This window comes from Sinocyclocheilus grahami, unplaced genomic scaffold (assembly GCF_001515645.1).
Source record: "Sinocyclocheilus grahami isolate Dianchi unplaced genomic scaffold, SAMN03320097.WGS_v1.1 scaffold242.1, whole genome shotgun sequence".
NCBI classification, from domain to species: domain Eukaryota; kingdom Metazoa; phylum Chordata; class Actinopteri; order Cypriniformes; family Cyprinidae; genus Sinocyclocheilus; species Sinocyclocheilus grahami.
Window position 1 is genome coordinate 975,373 of NW_015505421.1, and position 16,823 is coordinate 992,195.

Here is a 16,823-nt window from a genome sequence, read left to right on the forward strand (position 1 = left end):
CCCCTCCCCCCCCCCCCCCCCAAGAGACCAATTAACTTGAGTTCTGAATGTTAAAGTATATATACTTGTTTTAAATAGCAAAATAAATTTTCCATCATCAAACTGTTTTCCATCATATGTTGTTGTTAATGACAGTAATCCAATCGAATGTAGTAGTGTTGATGAACCCGTCTGCACATGGAGTGATCGCTTTCTGCTTTTGTCTTTTGGGTCTCTCTGACATTAATATCTTAACAGTTGAGAGTAAGATGTCACTGCAGCAAATATTTGGGTGTTGATTGCCTGTTGTTCCTGTTGGGTGGGCTGACATGGGGCAGCCCAGTAAATCTCTGCAATACAGCCAGACCTAATGACACCAGCAAGCATCCAGACACACACACACACACAATCACACTCTTGAACACAGCTTGTTAACAACCTCAGGGATCTCTCTCTCTCTCTTTGTTCTTGTTGCTCAGTCCTCATTGTCTAACTCTCTTTCCTCCTTTTTATTTTCATTATGTGTTTATTATGTTATTGAAGTAAATGAAATTTTCCCTTTGCAGCTGTTGTGAATAGCGATGAGCTCATGATTGTGTGTTTGTTTGTGTGGCAGAAACTGACATGGAAGACAAAGGATGTGGAGAAATGCACAGTCAGAGGGAAAAACAGCGTGAGTACACAGCCCTTTTATTTCACTTCCTCCCTGTAATTGTGATAGAAGTCAGCAACTGTTGCTTTTAGTGGTCATTAGTCTCGCATAGCCAGACTTTCATCTAAACGGCAGGTCTGGTCCACATTGCAGCTTATTTTGGGAAAAAACCACCAACATAGACAGGAAGAGACCACATGACTGACATATAGATCATTTAAAATGATTTATTGGATGTTTTAGTGTTTTATTTTCAATGTAATTAGGCAAATTAGTGTAGAATTTTTATATGGACAGTTTATCAATTATTGGCCATAACATGAAAATAATTATCAGTCAGAAAAAATCTGTCCTTATTCCTAAAAATTGTGTCAAGGCAGCCAATCAGATTAGACCTTGCCAGATCAAGAAGGCACTTTCCTGTCTTGTGGTTAGTATGTATCAGATGGTCAGTAAATGGTCTGGGCCAAGACTAAGTGATTCTCCACAGGTGGCTGCATATACATGTAGATTTGCGAACACACACAGGCTTTATAATATCATTGTTGGTTGAAGACTGAGTTGCAGGGAGTGAGTCAGATCCTGGAGCTCAGCATAGGGATTATGGTAATTTGTGTATGTGGAAGTGAGGGAAAAAGAGAGTCCGTAATGATGCTCGCTGTAAGCTTCAAGATGAGTCAGTGTGTGTGTGTCAATCAGGAGTTATATATAGTGTGAGTAAAAGCCAGTGTCTTGTCCTTCACAGGATGAGTGTTACAACTATATCAAAGTGCTGGTGCCACGTAACGATGAAACTCTCTTTGCATGTGGAACCAATGCGTTCAACCCAACATGTCGCAACTACAAGGTATGATGAGTCTATTTCTGTCACACACTTACACACACATACTTACGCACTGTAAACACCTCCTACAGATGCGCAGACTTCTAAAGCTTCCCTTTAAAGAATCAAAACTGACAGTCTAAATGCACACGTTTACCTAAATTTGTCAGCATTAAAATTAATTTTAATATTAGGCCTTTTCAGAAATGTATATTCCCTGCTCCTTCTCAGAAATGAATTCATATCCTGTCACACCTGTTTGCAACCTGAATTTGCTGTGAGGGAGTTCTGTGTTCTCCCACCAAAGACATTAACCGAGTTTGTGTATTTTGGGATAATGCCTAAACATGCTGGATGGAAGCACCAAGAGGTAAATAAAAGTATTAAAATGGACATTAAAAATTAAGGTGGATAAAAGTTTTAGTCAATGAGAAGACATGCACATAAACTACAATAGAAACATTTACTGAGTAAGTTCCTAGATGCATGTCCAAAATATCGTCGGACTTTGCTTCAGGTCATGTGAATAAATCACTAATATGATTGGCTACTATCATTTCACTCAGATGACAGACTACTATTATTTATTCAGTGTGCATAAACTATGATCGAGATGCATTTACTGAATAAATTCCTAGATTCATTGGGGAAAAAATGTCATGTGACTTTATAATTTGCTCAGATGATCGGTTGCTTTTACTGCCAGAACTGTCAGATGTGAGAACCACAAGTAATTTTACATTTATTTTTAAAAAAAGCCCTAGTGACTCCAAAATTTACATTTCTAGCTCATGTAGTAGTCAGTCATCAATTGTTACCTATTTGCTAATAGCTTTTTTAAATAATTATATTACGTTTTCTTTTTTTTTTTCTTTTTTCATGATGATCCTGCTTAAAAGACAGCTTGAAATCAAAATGACCCTTTTTAGTTTCTATTTAAAATGTCCCTGGTATTAATTTTTCATTAAAATTAACCAATACTATCATAGGTTTTCATAACTTTTAACTAATCCAGTCAAATCACACTTGGCAAAATTAAAGGTACAATATGTAAGTTTTCACCGCTAGAGGGCGTGTATTCAAAACAAACAAAGGCGTAGTTTGATGACGCCGTGACTGCGTGTCTTCATCCCCACAGCCGACGCAATCCGACGGGACTCAGGCAGAAATCATGTTCATGGATGAGCTAATGTATTAAAGATTTATTAACATTGTAGTATGAAGCAGAGTGAGGCAGAAAGCCGTCGAAGCGAAACTAGGCCGCTGAAGCAATTGCTTCAGGAGCTTTTATTATGCCATACTTTAGCACTTCCGCTCCTTCCGGTGGTGCGTATGTGGGGTAAAGCAGCACTGTTTTATCATACTAGATATGTTTGAAAATTCTGTTATAATACTAATACTATCCGGTCGTCACCTGTCTAATAAAACGCACAACATATTAAAGCGTCTTTGGTGTTTCCATGTTTTCTACAAAACAAAACCGGAAATCGAGGGTGTATGATGTCATTGGCAAGCGACGCAATGACACTATGGACAAGGTCCGTGTCACTAGTTAAAATTGCTTATTTCTCTGGATTTAAACATTCTTCGAAACATTTGGGATAATGTAAGTACACAAGTCAGCAAAATATATAACACTGTTCTACACTCTTAAAAATAAAGGTGCTTCACGATGCCATAGAAGAACCTTTTTGTCTAAATGGTTCCATAAAGAACCTTTAACATCCGAAGAACCTTTCTGTTTCACAAAAGGTTCTTTGGGGCGTAAAAAGGTTCTTCAGATTATGAAAAGGTAAGAAAGAGATGGTTCTTTAAAGAACCTTTGACTGAATAGTTCTTTGTGGAACCAAAAATTTTCTTGGCATCGCTTGAAGAACCTTTTGAAGCACCTTTATTTTTAAGAGTGTAGTGGTTTTTGGATATTTTAATTAAAAAATCCCTTTAAGTCCCTCCCAGTAAATATTCTGTTTCACTCGAAAATGTCAAATAATGATCTTTAAGAATCTCAAGGAATTTTTTTGCCTGCACAAATAGGCAACATATCACTAGTTTGATGTAGAATTAGGCCTGTCCTGTGATTGATGGTTTCCATCAACATTAGCAGACTAGTTCCTGAGTGGTGTGTGTGTGCCCGTGTGCTTGTTTGCCAGAGAGCATGTAAATCTGACTAAACTCTGGAGGAGGCCAGCAGGGAGTCAGCTTAACTCACGGATGAGGCTCTGCTCTCAATTTTTCCGTTTAAGGCTCTTTGGAGATCCTGATTTATGCACCTTACCCTGAAGACATCTTCCATCTATATCCCTCGCTTTCCTCCTCCTGCGATTCTCTCTCTGTCTGTCTCCGTTTCTCTCACTCACCGTCTCGTTTTTCTGCATCTCTCCGAGGAGAAGGCCAGTTTGTTAGAGCCCTGGAGAAGGACGATATATCACGTTGTGCAAATCATGTCACTCAGTTCCTCTGCCTCGTCTTCTCATGCATTCCTTCACCCTCAAATCACAGCTCGCGAGGTTACACATTAACTGTGGAGAACTTTCTGGAAAACTGTGCAAAGAGAGGTTGAGGAGAAATAGTAGTTTTGAGACTTTTGGAAAAGTAACATTTGCCATTTTAGACTATTATAACATGTTTTCCCTAATGTCTGTTTATGTTAGTCAAGAATTCTTGCAACAGAAGTATCCATAATGAAGGTTTTCTTTTGAGAGGCACAATATATCAGTGCCATATCGGTTATCAGCTGAGATATTAAAATATTTTTTAGAATTTATCGGTATTGGTCAATATTGGATATTTATTTGTACATGCTTATTTCCCAGTGTCTGTTTGTTATTCAAAAATTCTTGCACCAAAAGCATCTGTAATGTAGGTTTTCTTTAGAGAGGCATGATATATGTGTTATCAGCTGAGATATTAGTTTTATAGGAATGGGCCAAAATACCAGCAACCGTGTGTGAAAACCTTGTGAAGACTTACAGAAAACGTTTGACCTCTGTCATTGCCAACAAAGGGTATATTATAACAAAGTATTGAGATGAAATTTTGTTATTGACCAAATACTTATTTTCCACCATAATTTGCAAATAAATTCTTTAAAAATCCTACAATGTGATTTTCTGGATTTTTTTTCTCATTTTGTCTCTCGTAGTTGAGGTATACCTATGATGAAAATTACAGGCCTCTCTCATCTTTTTAAGTGGGAGAACTTGCACAATTGGTGGCTGACTGAATACTTTTTTTCCCCACTGTATATATAGGTATCTGATTTTTCTTTTCTTTTTTTATATGCATATGCTCCCATATTTTTAAGTTTAGATAACCTTTACAGTCATCTATTGCTTGTATAAATTTAAATACACTTACCACTTATCTTATCACTATCTGACAAAATTTTTATATTGGTGCTTTGCTAGCACTGTTTTTGCTGTGTTTTATCATTCGTTCCTTTATGAGTAAGGTTTAGGTTATTCATATTTCTATTAAAGTGTTATACAGACACATTAAACAACAAACAGGCACACTTTCCTCAATAGAGGTATAGATAGTCACTCTTTGACATAGAACCAATCCAGTGCTGTTCCAGCTTTAATTCCCCTCTATCCCTGTGAGTTACAGGGCGGTGTAAGTGCTGGTGAGCTTCAGTAGGTGTTAATCTGGTAGGGATGACACACAATGTGACCCTGAATACCAGAATGCCCATAGGACCCTCTCAGCCGCACTGCTAAATGTGTTTGTGCGTGTGTAATCCAGCCGTCTTTGTGAGGATGTCTCTAGCCCTGCAGGGTGAATATCTGTGTGGATTTGTACACACACATGTGTGCGTCACCCAACAAAGGCAGTTAGCATGCTGTTTTTTTCTGTGAACACCACAGGTCGGGAGCTTCTGCTCTGTCTCTGACTAACAAGAGAAACTGGCACACTGTTCACACCTACAGTTCCCAAAGAGAAACAAAACAAAACAACCATGGAACACACACCAACCACCGGCCCACATTTATACAACACTGGATTTCAAGCACCCAAAAGTCTGTGCAAAAACCACCAACCAGTATTTAAAACATGACCTAAATGGTATTTTTAATGACACTGCAAGGAAAGGTTTTTCGGCATTTTGAATAAAGATTATTGGAGTGTTTTACAAGAAACATACTTAGAATAATTTGTGAAATTTAACAGCAGTTTCAGAGTGAAAATAGTTTTACAACCAAATATTTTTCATTGTAGTTGTAAACGATTCACCAATGCATCACAGCTCTTTTCTCAAAAGATTCTGAATCAGAATTTACAATATTAAAGGGACAATTCACCCAAAACATTAACGTTCAGTCACTTACTCGCCCTCAACAAGAAGTTGAATAGACATTGAATATAGTGCTCTATTTCTAGGGTTCTTTAGTTATGTGTAAGGGATCTTTTTTTCCTCTATCCGGTCAGATGTCGTCTTTGGAGCAGGACGGAGAGGAGGTGGTCGGTCAAGCCCGTTGCCCTTTCGAATCCCGCCAGTCCAACGTTGGCCTGTTTGCCGGTGAGTTGGCAGAGCACCAGCCGTCTGGGGAGGAAGACACGAAATCTCCTATAATCTTACTAGTGTTCTACTGACATTTTACAAAGCGCTGGAAGTCGCAGTGAGACAGCAGTGATCACAGAAGCACAGAGATTCAAAAGGGACATGAGGGAGATGAGACACGTCTCTCTTTTTTCTCTTTGTGCCATATACACACTGAACTGAACTGAGCTCTTCTTTGTGGGGTTCGTGTTGTTTTGATTTATCCATACTTATTTCTCACCTCACTTCCCAGGCGGTGACTTTTATTCAGCCACGATGACAGATTTTCTAGCAAGTGATGCAGTGATTTACCGAAGTTTAGGAGAAAGTAGTCCTGTCCTGCGTACTGTAAAATACGACTCAAAATGGCTTCGAGGTGAGTCTGCTGTTATTCAGCTACCTACATTTATTTTCTGTATAATTTCAGTTCTTGTTTTTAATCATGTCTTGGTTTATTTAGAGCCTCATTTTCTTCATGCCATTGAGTACGGGAACTACATCTACTTCTTCCTCAGTGAGATTGCAGTAGAGTACACCACCCTTGGCAAGGTCAGACACTAAAGTTCATTTCTTCAGTATTCTGCAAAAAGATATATAGTTATTTTTGTCTGGCTTTCCACAAAAAAAATATGTAAACATCCTTAAAACAATATAAATTAACTTGAAGCAAAATTGCATGAACTTAAATTTTTTTTCTCTTGTTTTTAGAAAAAGCCTAACAATTTAACTATGCTTAAAACAAACTATTTGCCCATGTACATTTGAAAAATGTCTTGCACTTCCTTACTTTTCTTATGTCTCATTTACTTACACCAGGTGGTGTTCTCTCGGGTCGCTCGTGTGTGTAAGAATGATAATGGCGGCTCTCCAAGGGTTCTAGAACGCTACTGGACGTCTTTCCTGAAAGCCCGGTTAAACTGTTCGGTTCCGGGCGATTCATTTTTCTACTTTGACGTTCTTCAGTCATTAACCAATGTCATGCAGATCAACCACAGGCCTGCGGTGTTAGGCGTCTTTACCACTCAAGCCAACAGGTACCGAGTCTCACCACAATACGATTTGACTGTCTTCATTTATTTAAATCCAATCCATTTGGTTTGTTTATGAATAGTTTGTTTGTTGGAATAAGAGTTTGTTTAAAAAAAAAAAAAAAAAACATCCAACAGAGCTTTTATCTCCTCAGCATCACCGGTTCTGCCGTATGTGCGTTCTACATGGATGACATAGAGAAAGCGTTTAATGGAAAGTTTAAGGAGCAGCGAAACAGCGAGTTGGCCTGGACGCCAGTTCCTGATGAAACTGTGCCCAAACCACGGTAAGTCATGAAGGGGTATCGCAATATGAACAATCCAGTTGATACTAATATTAGTAAATGCTTTTATAATAATATATATATATATATATGAATTAAATTTAAAATATAGAGTGTAGTCTTCAAGTAGTAAACAGTCAATAATAGAAAAAAAAAGATAGACAGTAATAAGCAAGAACGCGTTCATTTTTATAATAATAAATGTTGTTCTTCTGAACTTTCTATTCATCACAAATCCTGTAACGTATATCAGTTTTCACAAAAATATGAAGCATCACAACTGTTTTAACACTGGTAATAATAAGAAATGTTTGAGCACCAAATTAGCATGCTGAAATGATTTCTGAAGGATCATGTGACAATGAAGACTGGAGTCATGGCTTCTGAAAATTCAGCTTTGCCCTCACACAAATTATGTTTTAAATTATATATCAAAGAGTTATTTTAAATTGTAATAATATTTCACAATATTACTGTTTTTACTGTATTTTTTGAAAAAATAAATGAACATGAAAAACATGAGATGGTCGGAATGGTTCTTGTTAATTGTATGTGTGTGAGCTGTTTTTGTAAATCATTTCTATGAGCCTTCATGGGAAAAGTCTGAGCAGGTAGAAGTCTTATTGATTTTTTTATCTGTATCTCTCTCCAGGCCGGGGTCCTGTGCTGGTGATGGCCCTGCTGCTGGTTATAAGTCCTCCACAGATTTCCCTGATGAAACTCTTACATTCATTAAGTCTTATCCACTAATGGATGAGGCCGTACCGTCTGTCAACAACCGACCCTGCTTCACACGAACCACTAGCAGGTATGCACACACAAACACACATGACAGAAATTATACACTTGACCACTCATTATTTTAGCACTCTGTGTCTCTCGTTATTTCTCCAGTTGTGTTCTTAAAGGGATAATTCACCCAAAAATGAAAATTAGCCCAATATTTACTCACCCTCAAGCCATCCTAGGCGTATATGACTTCCTTCTTTCAGACGTTATATTAAAAATTGTCTTTGATCTTCTAAGCTGTTTAATGGCAGTCAGCGTGTGTTGCAGTTCATCAGTCCAAAAGAAGTGAAATAAAGCACATCCATCCATAATAAAAAGTGCCTCACACGGCTCCGGGGAGGGAACAAAGGTGTCCTATAGTGAATCGATGCGTTATTGTAAGAAAAATATCCATATTCAAAACGTAGTAATCACTTTAATCTAGCTTGCGCCCACAGTTGTACACGGAAGCAGCTCTGGGAGCATGACGTAAGATGTCGGCGTTGCGCATGCGCCAGTGAGTCTTGTGAAAACCAACGTTTGTTTACAGGAGCAAAGGAAGCAAAGTTTCCTTACTTTAGCAAAGGAAAACCAGTCTCCTCTTGGCTTGGATCGAAATCCTTCGACATTATTCTTTACAAATCCTCGTTTTGTACTTCTAATTTGTGACCGTTGTTTTGTTTTGATCTCTCCCCTGCGCTTCCATGTTCGTCACTTCTGAGTGGCGCATGCGCAATACAGTCCCCCCCCCAAGCAGTGTGAGGCACTTTTTATTATGGATGGATGCGCTTTATTTCACTTCTTTTGGACTGATGAATTGCAACACCCACTGACTGCTATTAAACAGCTTGGAAGATCAAAAACTATTTTAAATATAACTCCGACTGGATTCGTCTGAAAGAAGAGAGTCATATACACCTAGGATGCCTTGAGGGTGAGTAATTCATGGACTAATTTTCATTTTTGGGTGAACTAACCCTTTAACATCTGAATTTCTTTCTCCAGAGAAAAGGCAACTGTTATTAGTGTTAGAGAATAAATAAACATTTAGTGTTGTGATGGAAAGACATGTTTTAGATTTGTTTTGTTGACTAATTAGCTTATGTTCCTGATGTAGGTTCAAGCTGACCCAGATCGCTGTGGACACAGCAGCTGGCCCATATAAGAACTACACGGTTCTGTTTCTGGGTTCAGAAAATGGACGAGTTCTGAAGATTCTCGCCAGCATGCACCCAAACTCCACCTACAGCACGCAGGTTTTGGAGGACATAGATGTTTACAACCCCAACATGTGAGTTATATTGCACGCACACACTCCTTTGTTGCGACGTGATGTTATTTTGTTTGCCCACACTAAAAACTAAGAAAATATATTTTTTTATTATAACTTATCAACCATTAAAGACAGACCTACTATGAGCTGGAGTGTTGGTAATCAATGATATATGGTTTTGTTGAAGCCATCAAACTGCATTATTTTAAATTCTATTTAAGTAATTAAGAATTCCTGGTAAAAAAAAACTATCAGAGAATCACGACAAGAAAATCTAAACCCACCCATTGCCAAAAAAAGCACTGCAAATGACATATGGTATATATTTTTATATGCATTTATATATTTATATGCATACAGTATACATATATATATATATATATATGCATGCATATTTTTCAATAAACAGAATACATATAATCAATCTTTAAATCAGCAGTTTTATATTTTTCTATTGTTTTTAATTCAGTTAGTTTGTTTCTTGTTTTTTAATTCTCAATGCTTCTTGGGACTGTGGTACACAGTGTTGTACCTTTTGTTGTGCCTTTTTGTCTGATTTTCCAATACTGTTTTGCTTCAAATTAAAGTTTGTAACCGGTTGGTTTAGTTCATGACATAAATCTTCAACAGATACTTTTTTAATTCCTATGGGAGAAATACTTCTGAAACCAAGGCTGCTGAAAATGTGGGGTAGTACAATGGGATACTATGAGACAAACAGTAAACTAAGGGAGAGGAGAGAGGGGAACAGGACTGGGAAAAGATTTTGAGGACTCAAACTCATGTCGCCCGAGGCACTGCTAAACCATATGTCAGAGCACTGCCCATGAGGCTATGACTCTGATGCTGATCTGCGTTTTGATAGAGTTTATTCTAGAATACACATGAACTGAATGAGTCTGAGAAATAGTGTTAGTTTAGTGAGTCAGTAGTGAGTTTTTTTTAGTGTGAATTGAGCTGAAGACCTAAAATTGTTGATTCAACTGTCAGATTTTGATTATTTGAAATATTTTATTGAAACAGTTTCAGAGATTTCAGTTTTTATTCAAGTAGATATGAGCTATACCAAGATGGCTGCTGTGTGGACTGACTTGCCGGAAAGGGACTTTAGGTCTACCCAGAGCAGGAAACCAAGCAACAGATAAAATGTCACTTGTCTGAGCAAACACAACTTCACCTGGAAGGTTCTTTACAAACACATCTTCACTGTTCAGCTCTTTTTCATGCAGTTCACACTCTTTTGACAGGTCTCAGGCAAACATAAACATGCACACACATAACCCCAAACTCAATGTCGACAGAGGTGTTTGATTAAGAGAGAATCTCTCCTGCAGTAAATGGGACGGATGGTATGTGTGGAGCTGTAATTGTACTCCTGGGATCTCGCCAATGTTTGTGTTGCTCTTGTGTATCTGACAACCTGCCTCAACTCCAGCTGAGACTCACAAGTTCCACAACAAAATGTGACCACATCTTCAAGCAGCATTGCTCACTTTTTCCCTTGAAAACCCCACCTCACGTAAAAGTTACCCTTTGGGAACGACACTTAACATGATGAAAAGGATTTATTTTGATTATTACAGATACTGAGGAAGATGAATTGTAGTCATCCTTATGGCATGACTTTCTTCAATCAGCTCAATGGGGGTGACTCATCTGAGTGACACACATATTGGATTTCTTTCTATATTGGGTTTTTCTTTTTTCTTTTTCTTTCTTTTATTGGAGATTGCTTTTTCCTTCCATCAGAGAGAAAGCTTTGCCCCGACCTCTATTAAAACCACTTTCAATATCCTTTTGAACACAATATAAGATAAGAATCCTGAGCTGCTCTTTTCCATAAAATGAAAGCATACTGTGACCAGGAGGACATGACTACTCCATATTTAAAGTTTTGTTATATATTTTTTTATATTTATGTAGCCTTTATTAATTTGTATTATTAGTCATTTTAGTACATTAAGTTACAATAAATGAAAATGAGAAATATTGCCTTGACACCGAGCTAAAATAAAATACGTTTTGATTATATTTTATTTTATATTTTACTAAGGGGCTGTTGAATGCTTGAATCTGAATTTCAGGGAAACGCACAGCTAAAGTAGTTCCAGGCAGGTCTTGACCGCACTGTGTCTCCAGATCACTTCACCAAATGATAAAGTTATTTCAGAGGTCCTTACAGCCTACAACAGCAAAAGCACCAAAACCCACAACAACACTGGCCAAGCAAATAAATTATGTAAACAATACGATGAAAATGACAAATTATTTCCATGTTTTTGCCACAAAATTACATTTAATTAATTATTACGAAAAACATATACTCTCTTTATCCCGCTCTCTCCTTACAAATGCACACACATACAGTACAGACACTTACACACACGGAAACATACACATGCACAGAAACATGATGTCAGCACTGCTCTGTCGATTTTATTAGTTAAATAGCTTATCTTAAAAGCTACATGACATTTCTCACTAGCGAGGTAATAACATTGCTGTTGTTAGAGTAGATGAACTTACAGTTTCGCTATTAGTAAAGACGCTGCTGCCTAACACTGTTGAGAGACGCACAGACTCGGGTAATTTGCACATGCTTAATCTCGCTCTCTCTCTCTCTCTCTCTCTCTCTCTCTCTCTCTCTCTCTCTCTCTCCCTCCCTCTCTCATTTTCTTCCGCTCTCTCGGAGCAGAAATGGCTCCATTGACATCCTGAGGACTGTGTAATGAGAATAAATGATGTGGAAATAAATATGCAGCCTTTTTGCGGTCTGCTGACCGTATGCTCGGTCTGAATATGCATTTCCCTCTGAGGTAAAGAAAATGCTAGACTTCTGCCTCTGGAGATAGACTACAGTTAGACTGCAATATTTTACGGGAACTTCATAAGACCCTTTACGTTTGTAACAGGGGAGTAAAGCCCTAAATCAAACAAACATGTCTGAAAACATGGCATCTTTTTTGTTATTTTTCTCTCTCTCTCTCTCTCTCTCTCTCTCTCTCTCTCTCTCTCTCTCTCTCTCTCTCTCTCTCTCTCTTTCTCTCTCTCTTTCTCTCCCCCTCTCTCTCATAACTGCATTATTAACTGCATTCGTCTGCTATCAACTGCTCAAGCCTTTGTTACTAGGTCTAAAATTACGTTTTGGAATTAGCAATGGAGGCGTTGGATGAGATGCGTAAGAAATGAATCCTACACACAAGCGTTTTAAGGACAAAAACCTGACGAATATCTTGAAATACATCATCTGAACAATGTTGTGAGGTGTGGTGACCGTAGTATAAGCGGAATAACTGCATCACCACCTCAGGTGTGCATTACTAATAATTCAATGGCCTGTCGTCAATTGTTCCTTACTTAATGTTAATTACTCTCTCTCTCTCTCTCTCTCTTTCTCTCTCTCTTTCTCTCCCCCTCTCTCTCATAACTGCATTATTAACTGCATTCGTCTGCTATCAACTGCTCAAGCCTTTGTTACTAGGTCTAAAATTACGTTTTGGAATTAGCAATGGAGGCGTTGGATGAGATGCGTAAGAAATGAATCCTACACACAAGCGTTTTAAGGACAAAAACCTGACGAATATCTTGAAATACATCATCTGAACAATGTTGTGAGGTGTGGTAACCGTAGTATAAGCGGAATAACTGCATCACCACCTCAGGTGTGCATTACTAATAATTCAATGGCCTGTCGTCAATTGTTCCTTACTTAATGTTAATTTTTTATTTTTTTGTAGTTTTAGTTAACTATATTAAACCTGCCGCGTACGAAACAAGTATGGTTGAAATTGTTTTCAGTTTATTTGTCACACTACAAATTGAAGGTCCTTGCATTGCATTGTGGGATACAGTATTTTGTGCACTGTACTTTGGTTGTATACAGCACATTTTGTACAATGTACTCTGTAATCCAGTTATTCCATGCATCCAGGACATGTGCCTACTGCATTTTTGTAGTAGTAGCTTTCAATTCATAACATAGCCTTTTTTATTAATATTAATGTTTTATGTGAATATATGGTACTTTTGGACCCTCTTTAATGGCATACCAACACAAAACACCATTTCTCTCCTCAGGTGTAATGTACATGGTGAGGACCGAAGGATTTTGGGATTGGAGTTGGACAAGGACCATCATGCCCTGTTTGTGGCATTCTCAAGTTGCGTGATCCGTGTTCCACTCAGTCGCTGTTCTGACTACGACGACTGCAAAAAGTGAGTGACATGAAACCCAGGCCCACAATCATTCCCATTAAATATGTATTACATGTGAGTGCACTTAATATATACAATGCTGTACTACACCTTTAAGTGTCTTATACTATTTTAATCAAGTAAACTCATAAGTGTTACTATCGTAGAGTAGTTTAAAACATTTATTGAAGATGGAACCAGCATCACAAACTCGTTTGACGATGCAGTGCAGCAGCTCAGTCCTCACAGAAAAATTTATGACAGCCATGCAAGAATCTTCTGAAAAGTCCTATGTGCTCTATCGCTTTTGATCTATTATGGATCACGTCCTCCATAAGTGCACTGAAAGCGGTGTGTGTTTCCAAAGACATGCATTCTTAAATGCATTCAAATTTAAACACGGATGGATTTTAGAGGACAAAAGTTATTAGCTTGTTGCCTTGTAGCCACAGAGAAGGGTCGTCATTGATGTAGACGTGTTTCCTCCATCACATGCTGCAGTCCTCCAGCCAGCATCAACACATGCTTCGACTACTCACACACAAATTAGAGCCATCTGATTGGCCACAGGCCAAGACACAGCAAACAATCCTTTTTTTCCACACAGCTGTAGTTTGAGCAAGCTGATAGACTGTATTTCCTTATAAAACATCTCCAAATCCTATCAGGGAATATCAGTCCCAGTTTCTTTCCAAAAACAATCCTGATGTCTGATAAAGCCATGTCCTAACTTTTTACCAATCTGTTAGCTCATGCCTGCTCAGCCTCAGGAGAAACAATCACACGGGATTCTCTGTGGACCTGTGAGAAAACATCTTTTTTTCTCTCTCTCTGTTTTTTCTCTCACTGAATTGTTTTCACGCACATTGAGTGCTGGATGCAAAAACAGCTGTGTCTGTTTAAATTCAAAGAGGTTTTTTTTAACCTAAAAGAACAAAAGAAGTTTGTTGTGGTTGAAGAGCTAATTTCTTTGAGCCTCCAGTATTCAAAGTTTAACACTGTTTGTGTAATTTCTGTGCATTATCAAATGTTATTTGCAAAAATAACGTTTTTTAAAAGGTTTCCCCAAACTATCTGCTATTGGTCAGTCAAACAGATAGCCCCGCCCCAAACTCACACTATTGGTTGAGACACTGTTGCCATGTTGCCATGACAGAGACACAAGTTTACACTTTTTCAAGAAAATCAAGCTACAAAAAAATTTAAAAAAGTTTATGCATTTTCAAAGAAAATCACACTCCCTATGTTTACGTATTTCTTTGTGGAAACTGGAAGTTTGTGTGGAAAATATTTTAATAAAATAAGGGTTTGTGAGTTGTTGTTTTTTTTTTCTAAGCCAATGGTTGGCTTACTAATGCGACTTGCTAGTTGGATGCAGGTGTTATTAGGGGGTGGGACATTCTCATTGTAAAAACCATTTGATTGGACAAAAATCTCTGCAGTGCAAGTTGAGTCATCAGTTTAAAAATGGTGACTTCTTTTTTTCTCAGACGAGAAAGACTGAATTCTCTCTGTTTTTTCTCTCACTGAATTGTTTTCACGCACATTGAGTGCTGGATGCAAAAACAGCTGTGTCTGTTTAAATTCAAAGAGGTTTTTTTTAACCTAAAAGAACAAAAGAAGTTTGTTGTGGTTGAAGAGCTAATTTCTTTGAGCCTCCAGTATTCAAAGTTTAACACTGTTTGTGTAATTTCTGTGCATTATCAAATGTTATTTGCAAAAATAACGTTTTTTAAAAGGTTTCCCCAAACTATCTGCTATTGGTCAGTCAAACAGATAGCCCCGCCCCAAACTCACACTATTGGTTGAGACACTGTTGCCATGTTGCCATGACAGAGACACAAGTTTACACTTTTTCAAGAAAATCAAGCTACAAAAATTTTTTAAAAAGTTTATGCATTTTCAAAGAAAATCACACTCCCTATGTTTACGTATTTCTTTGTGGAAACTGGAAGTTTGTGTGGAAAATATTTTAATAAAATAAGGGTTTGTGAGTTGTTGTTTTTTTTTCTAAGCCAATGGTTGGCTTACTAATGCGACTTGCTAGTTGGATGCAGGTGTTATTAGGGGGTGGGACATTCTCATTGTAAAAACCATTTGATTGGACAAAAATCTGTGCAGTGCAAGTTGAGTCATCAATTTAAAAATGGTGACTTCTTTTTTTCTCAGACGAGAAAGACTGAATTTTAAACATGTTTGTCTGGTAAAATGTTTATTTTACACCTTTTTCAATGTGGGAGTACGCTATTTCTTGTGAATGTGCAAGACTTTATTAGCCGCTATACTGTATATAAATAATTTGTGGAATAACAAAGTACAGTGAACAATAAACTATTTCGCTACAAACAAATGTGTTAATGATTAAACTAATAAATTAAAATATAATGAAAAATGGCAGTTTTCAACATCAAACAGCATACAGTAACAGACTGTAAACTCAAATCGGCTGTAAACTGTCATCGGCTGACATTGAAAGCTTTGCACAGTTAGTTAAAAATTGCTCGTATACTCTCTTACTTTAAAAATAATGTAGATATACTATTCAAACAAGTAATTTTGTCAATTTTTAGTAGATCATTAGCACATATAGAGTCAGGTCCTGACTCTCTGTGGTCATTACAAATCCCAGGATGTCCTTCGAAAAATAGTAGGGGTGTAACCCCGGCCTCCTGGCCAAATTTGCCCATTGGCCTCTGACCATCATGGCCTCCTAACAATCCCCATATCTGCTTATTGGCTTCATCACTCTGTCTCCTCTCCACCAATAAGCTGGTGTGTGGTGGGCGTTCCAGCACAATATGGCTGCCGTCGCATCATCCAGGTGGATGCTGCACACTGGTGGTGGTTGAGGAGATTCCCCCTTCTATGTAAAGCGCATTGAGTGCCCAGAAAAGTGCTATATAAATGTAAGCAATTATTATTATTTATAATTATATAGATGACTTTAAACCTAATAGACAGACTAGCTACCCAACTCTATTTTTGCTTAAATATTTTTCATTTAAACTAATAATAGAAAGTATTTCATCATTTTAACACTTCTAACCTTTAACAATGGATAAAGTGCTAAAAAAAAAAAAGCATAGCAACCCACAGGCATAGCATGGGGAAATTAACAACCTGTGAAGAGGAAAAAATAGCAGAAAAATGGTGACCTCTCTATTTCACTTTGACTCACATGTAGCCTCCTCACCCATGCTTTTTTGTCTTTTCTGTCTTTCACTCGCTTTCTCTCTCTCTTTCCATCTGTCTCTACCCCCCCCCCTCCACACCCCTCTTCCC

At 37.8% G+C, this 16,823-nt stretch overlaps 1 protein-coding gene across 4 annotated transcripts in view; it reads left to right on the forward strand.

The window, feature by feature from the left end:
- Positions 1-16,823, forward strand: part of LOC107597993 (semaphorin-6D-like) — a 186,490-nt gene that overhangs the window by 142,225 nt on the left and 27,442 nt on the right. For all 4 annotated transcript variants that reach the window (XM_016289221.1, XM_016289224.1, XM_016289222.1 and 1 more), the window contains 10 exons: positions 596-652; positions 1,377-1,478; positions 5,883-5,973; positions 6,248-6,370; positions 6,455-6,543; positions 6,811-7,028; positions 7,178-7,309; positions 7,959-8,114; positions 9,192-9,365; positions 13,425-13,562. In XM_016289221.1, coding sequence (XP_016144707.1) covers positions 596-652; positions 1,377-1,478; positions 5,883-5,973; positions 6,248-6,370; positions 6,455-6,543; positions 6,811-7,028; positions 7,178-7,309; positions 7,959-8,114; positions 9,192-9,365; positions 13,425-13,562 — 1,280 coding nt within the window. The remainder of the gene's footprint in view (positions 1-595; positions 653-1,376; positions 1,479-5,882; positions 5,974-6,247; positions 6,371-6,454; positions 6,544-6,810; positions 7,029-7,177; positions 7,310-7,958; positions 8,115-9,191; positions 9,366-13,424; positions 13,563-16,823) is intronic.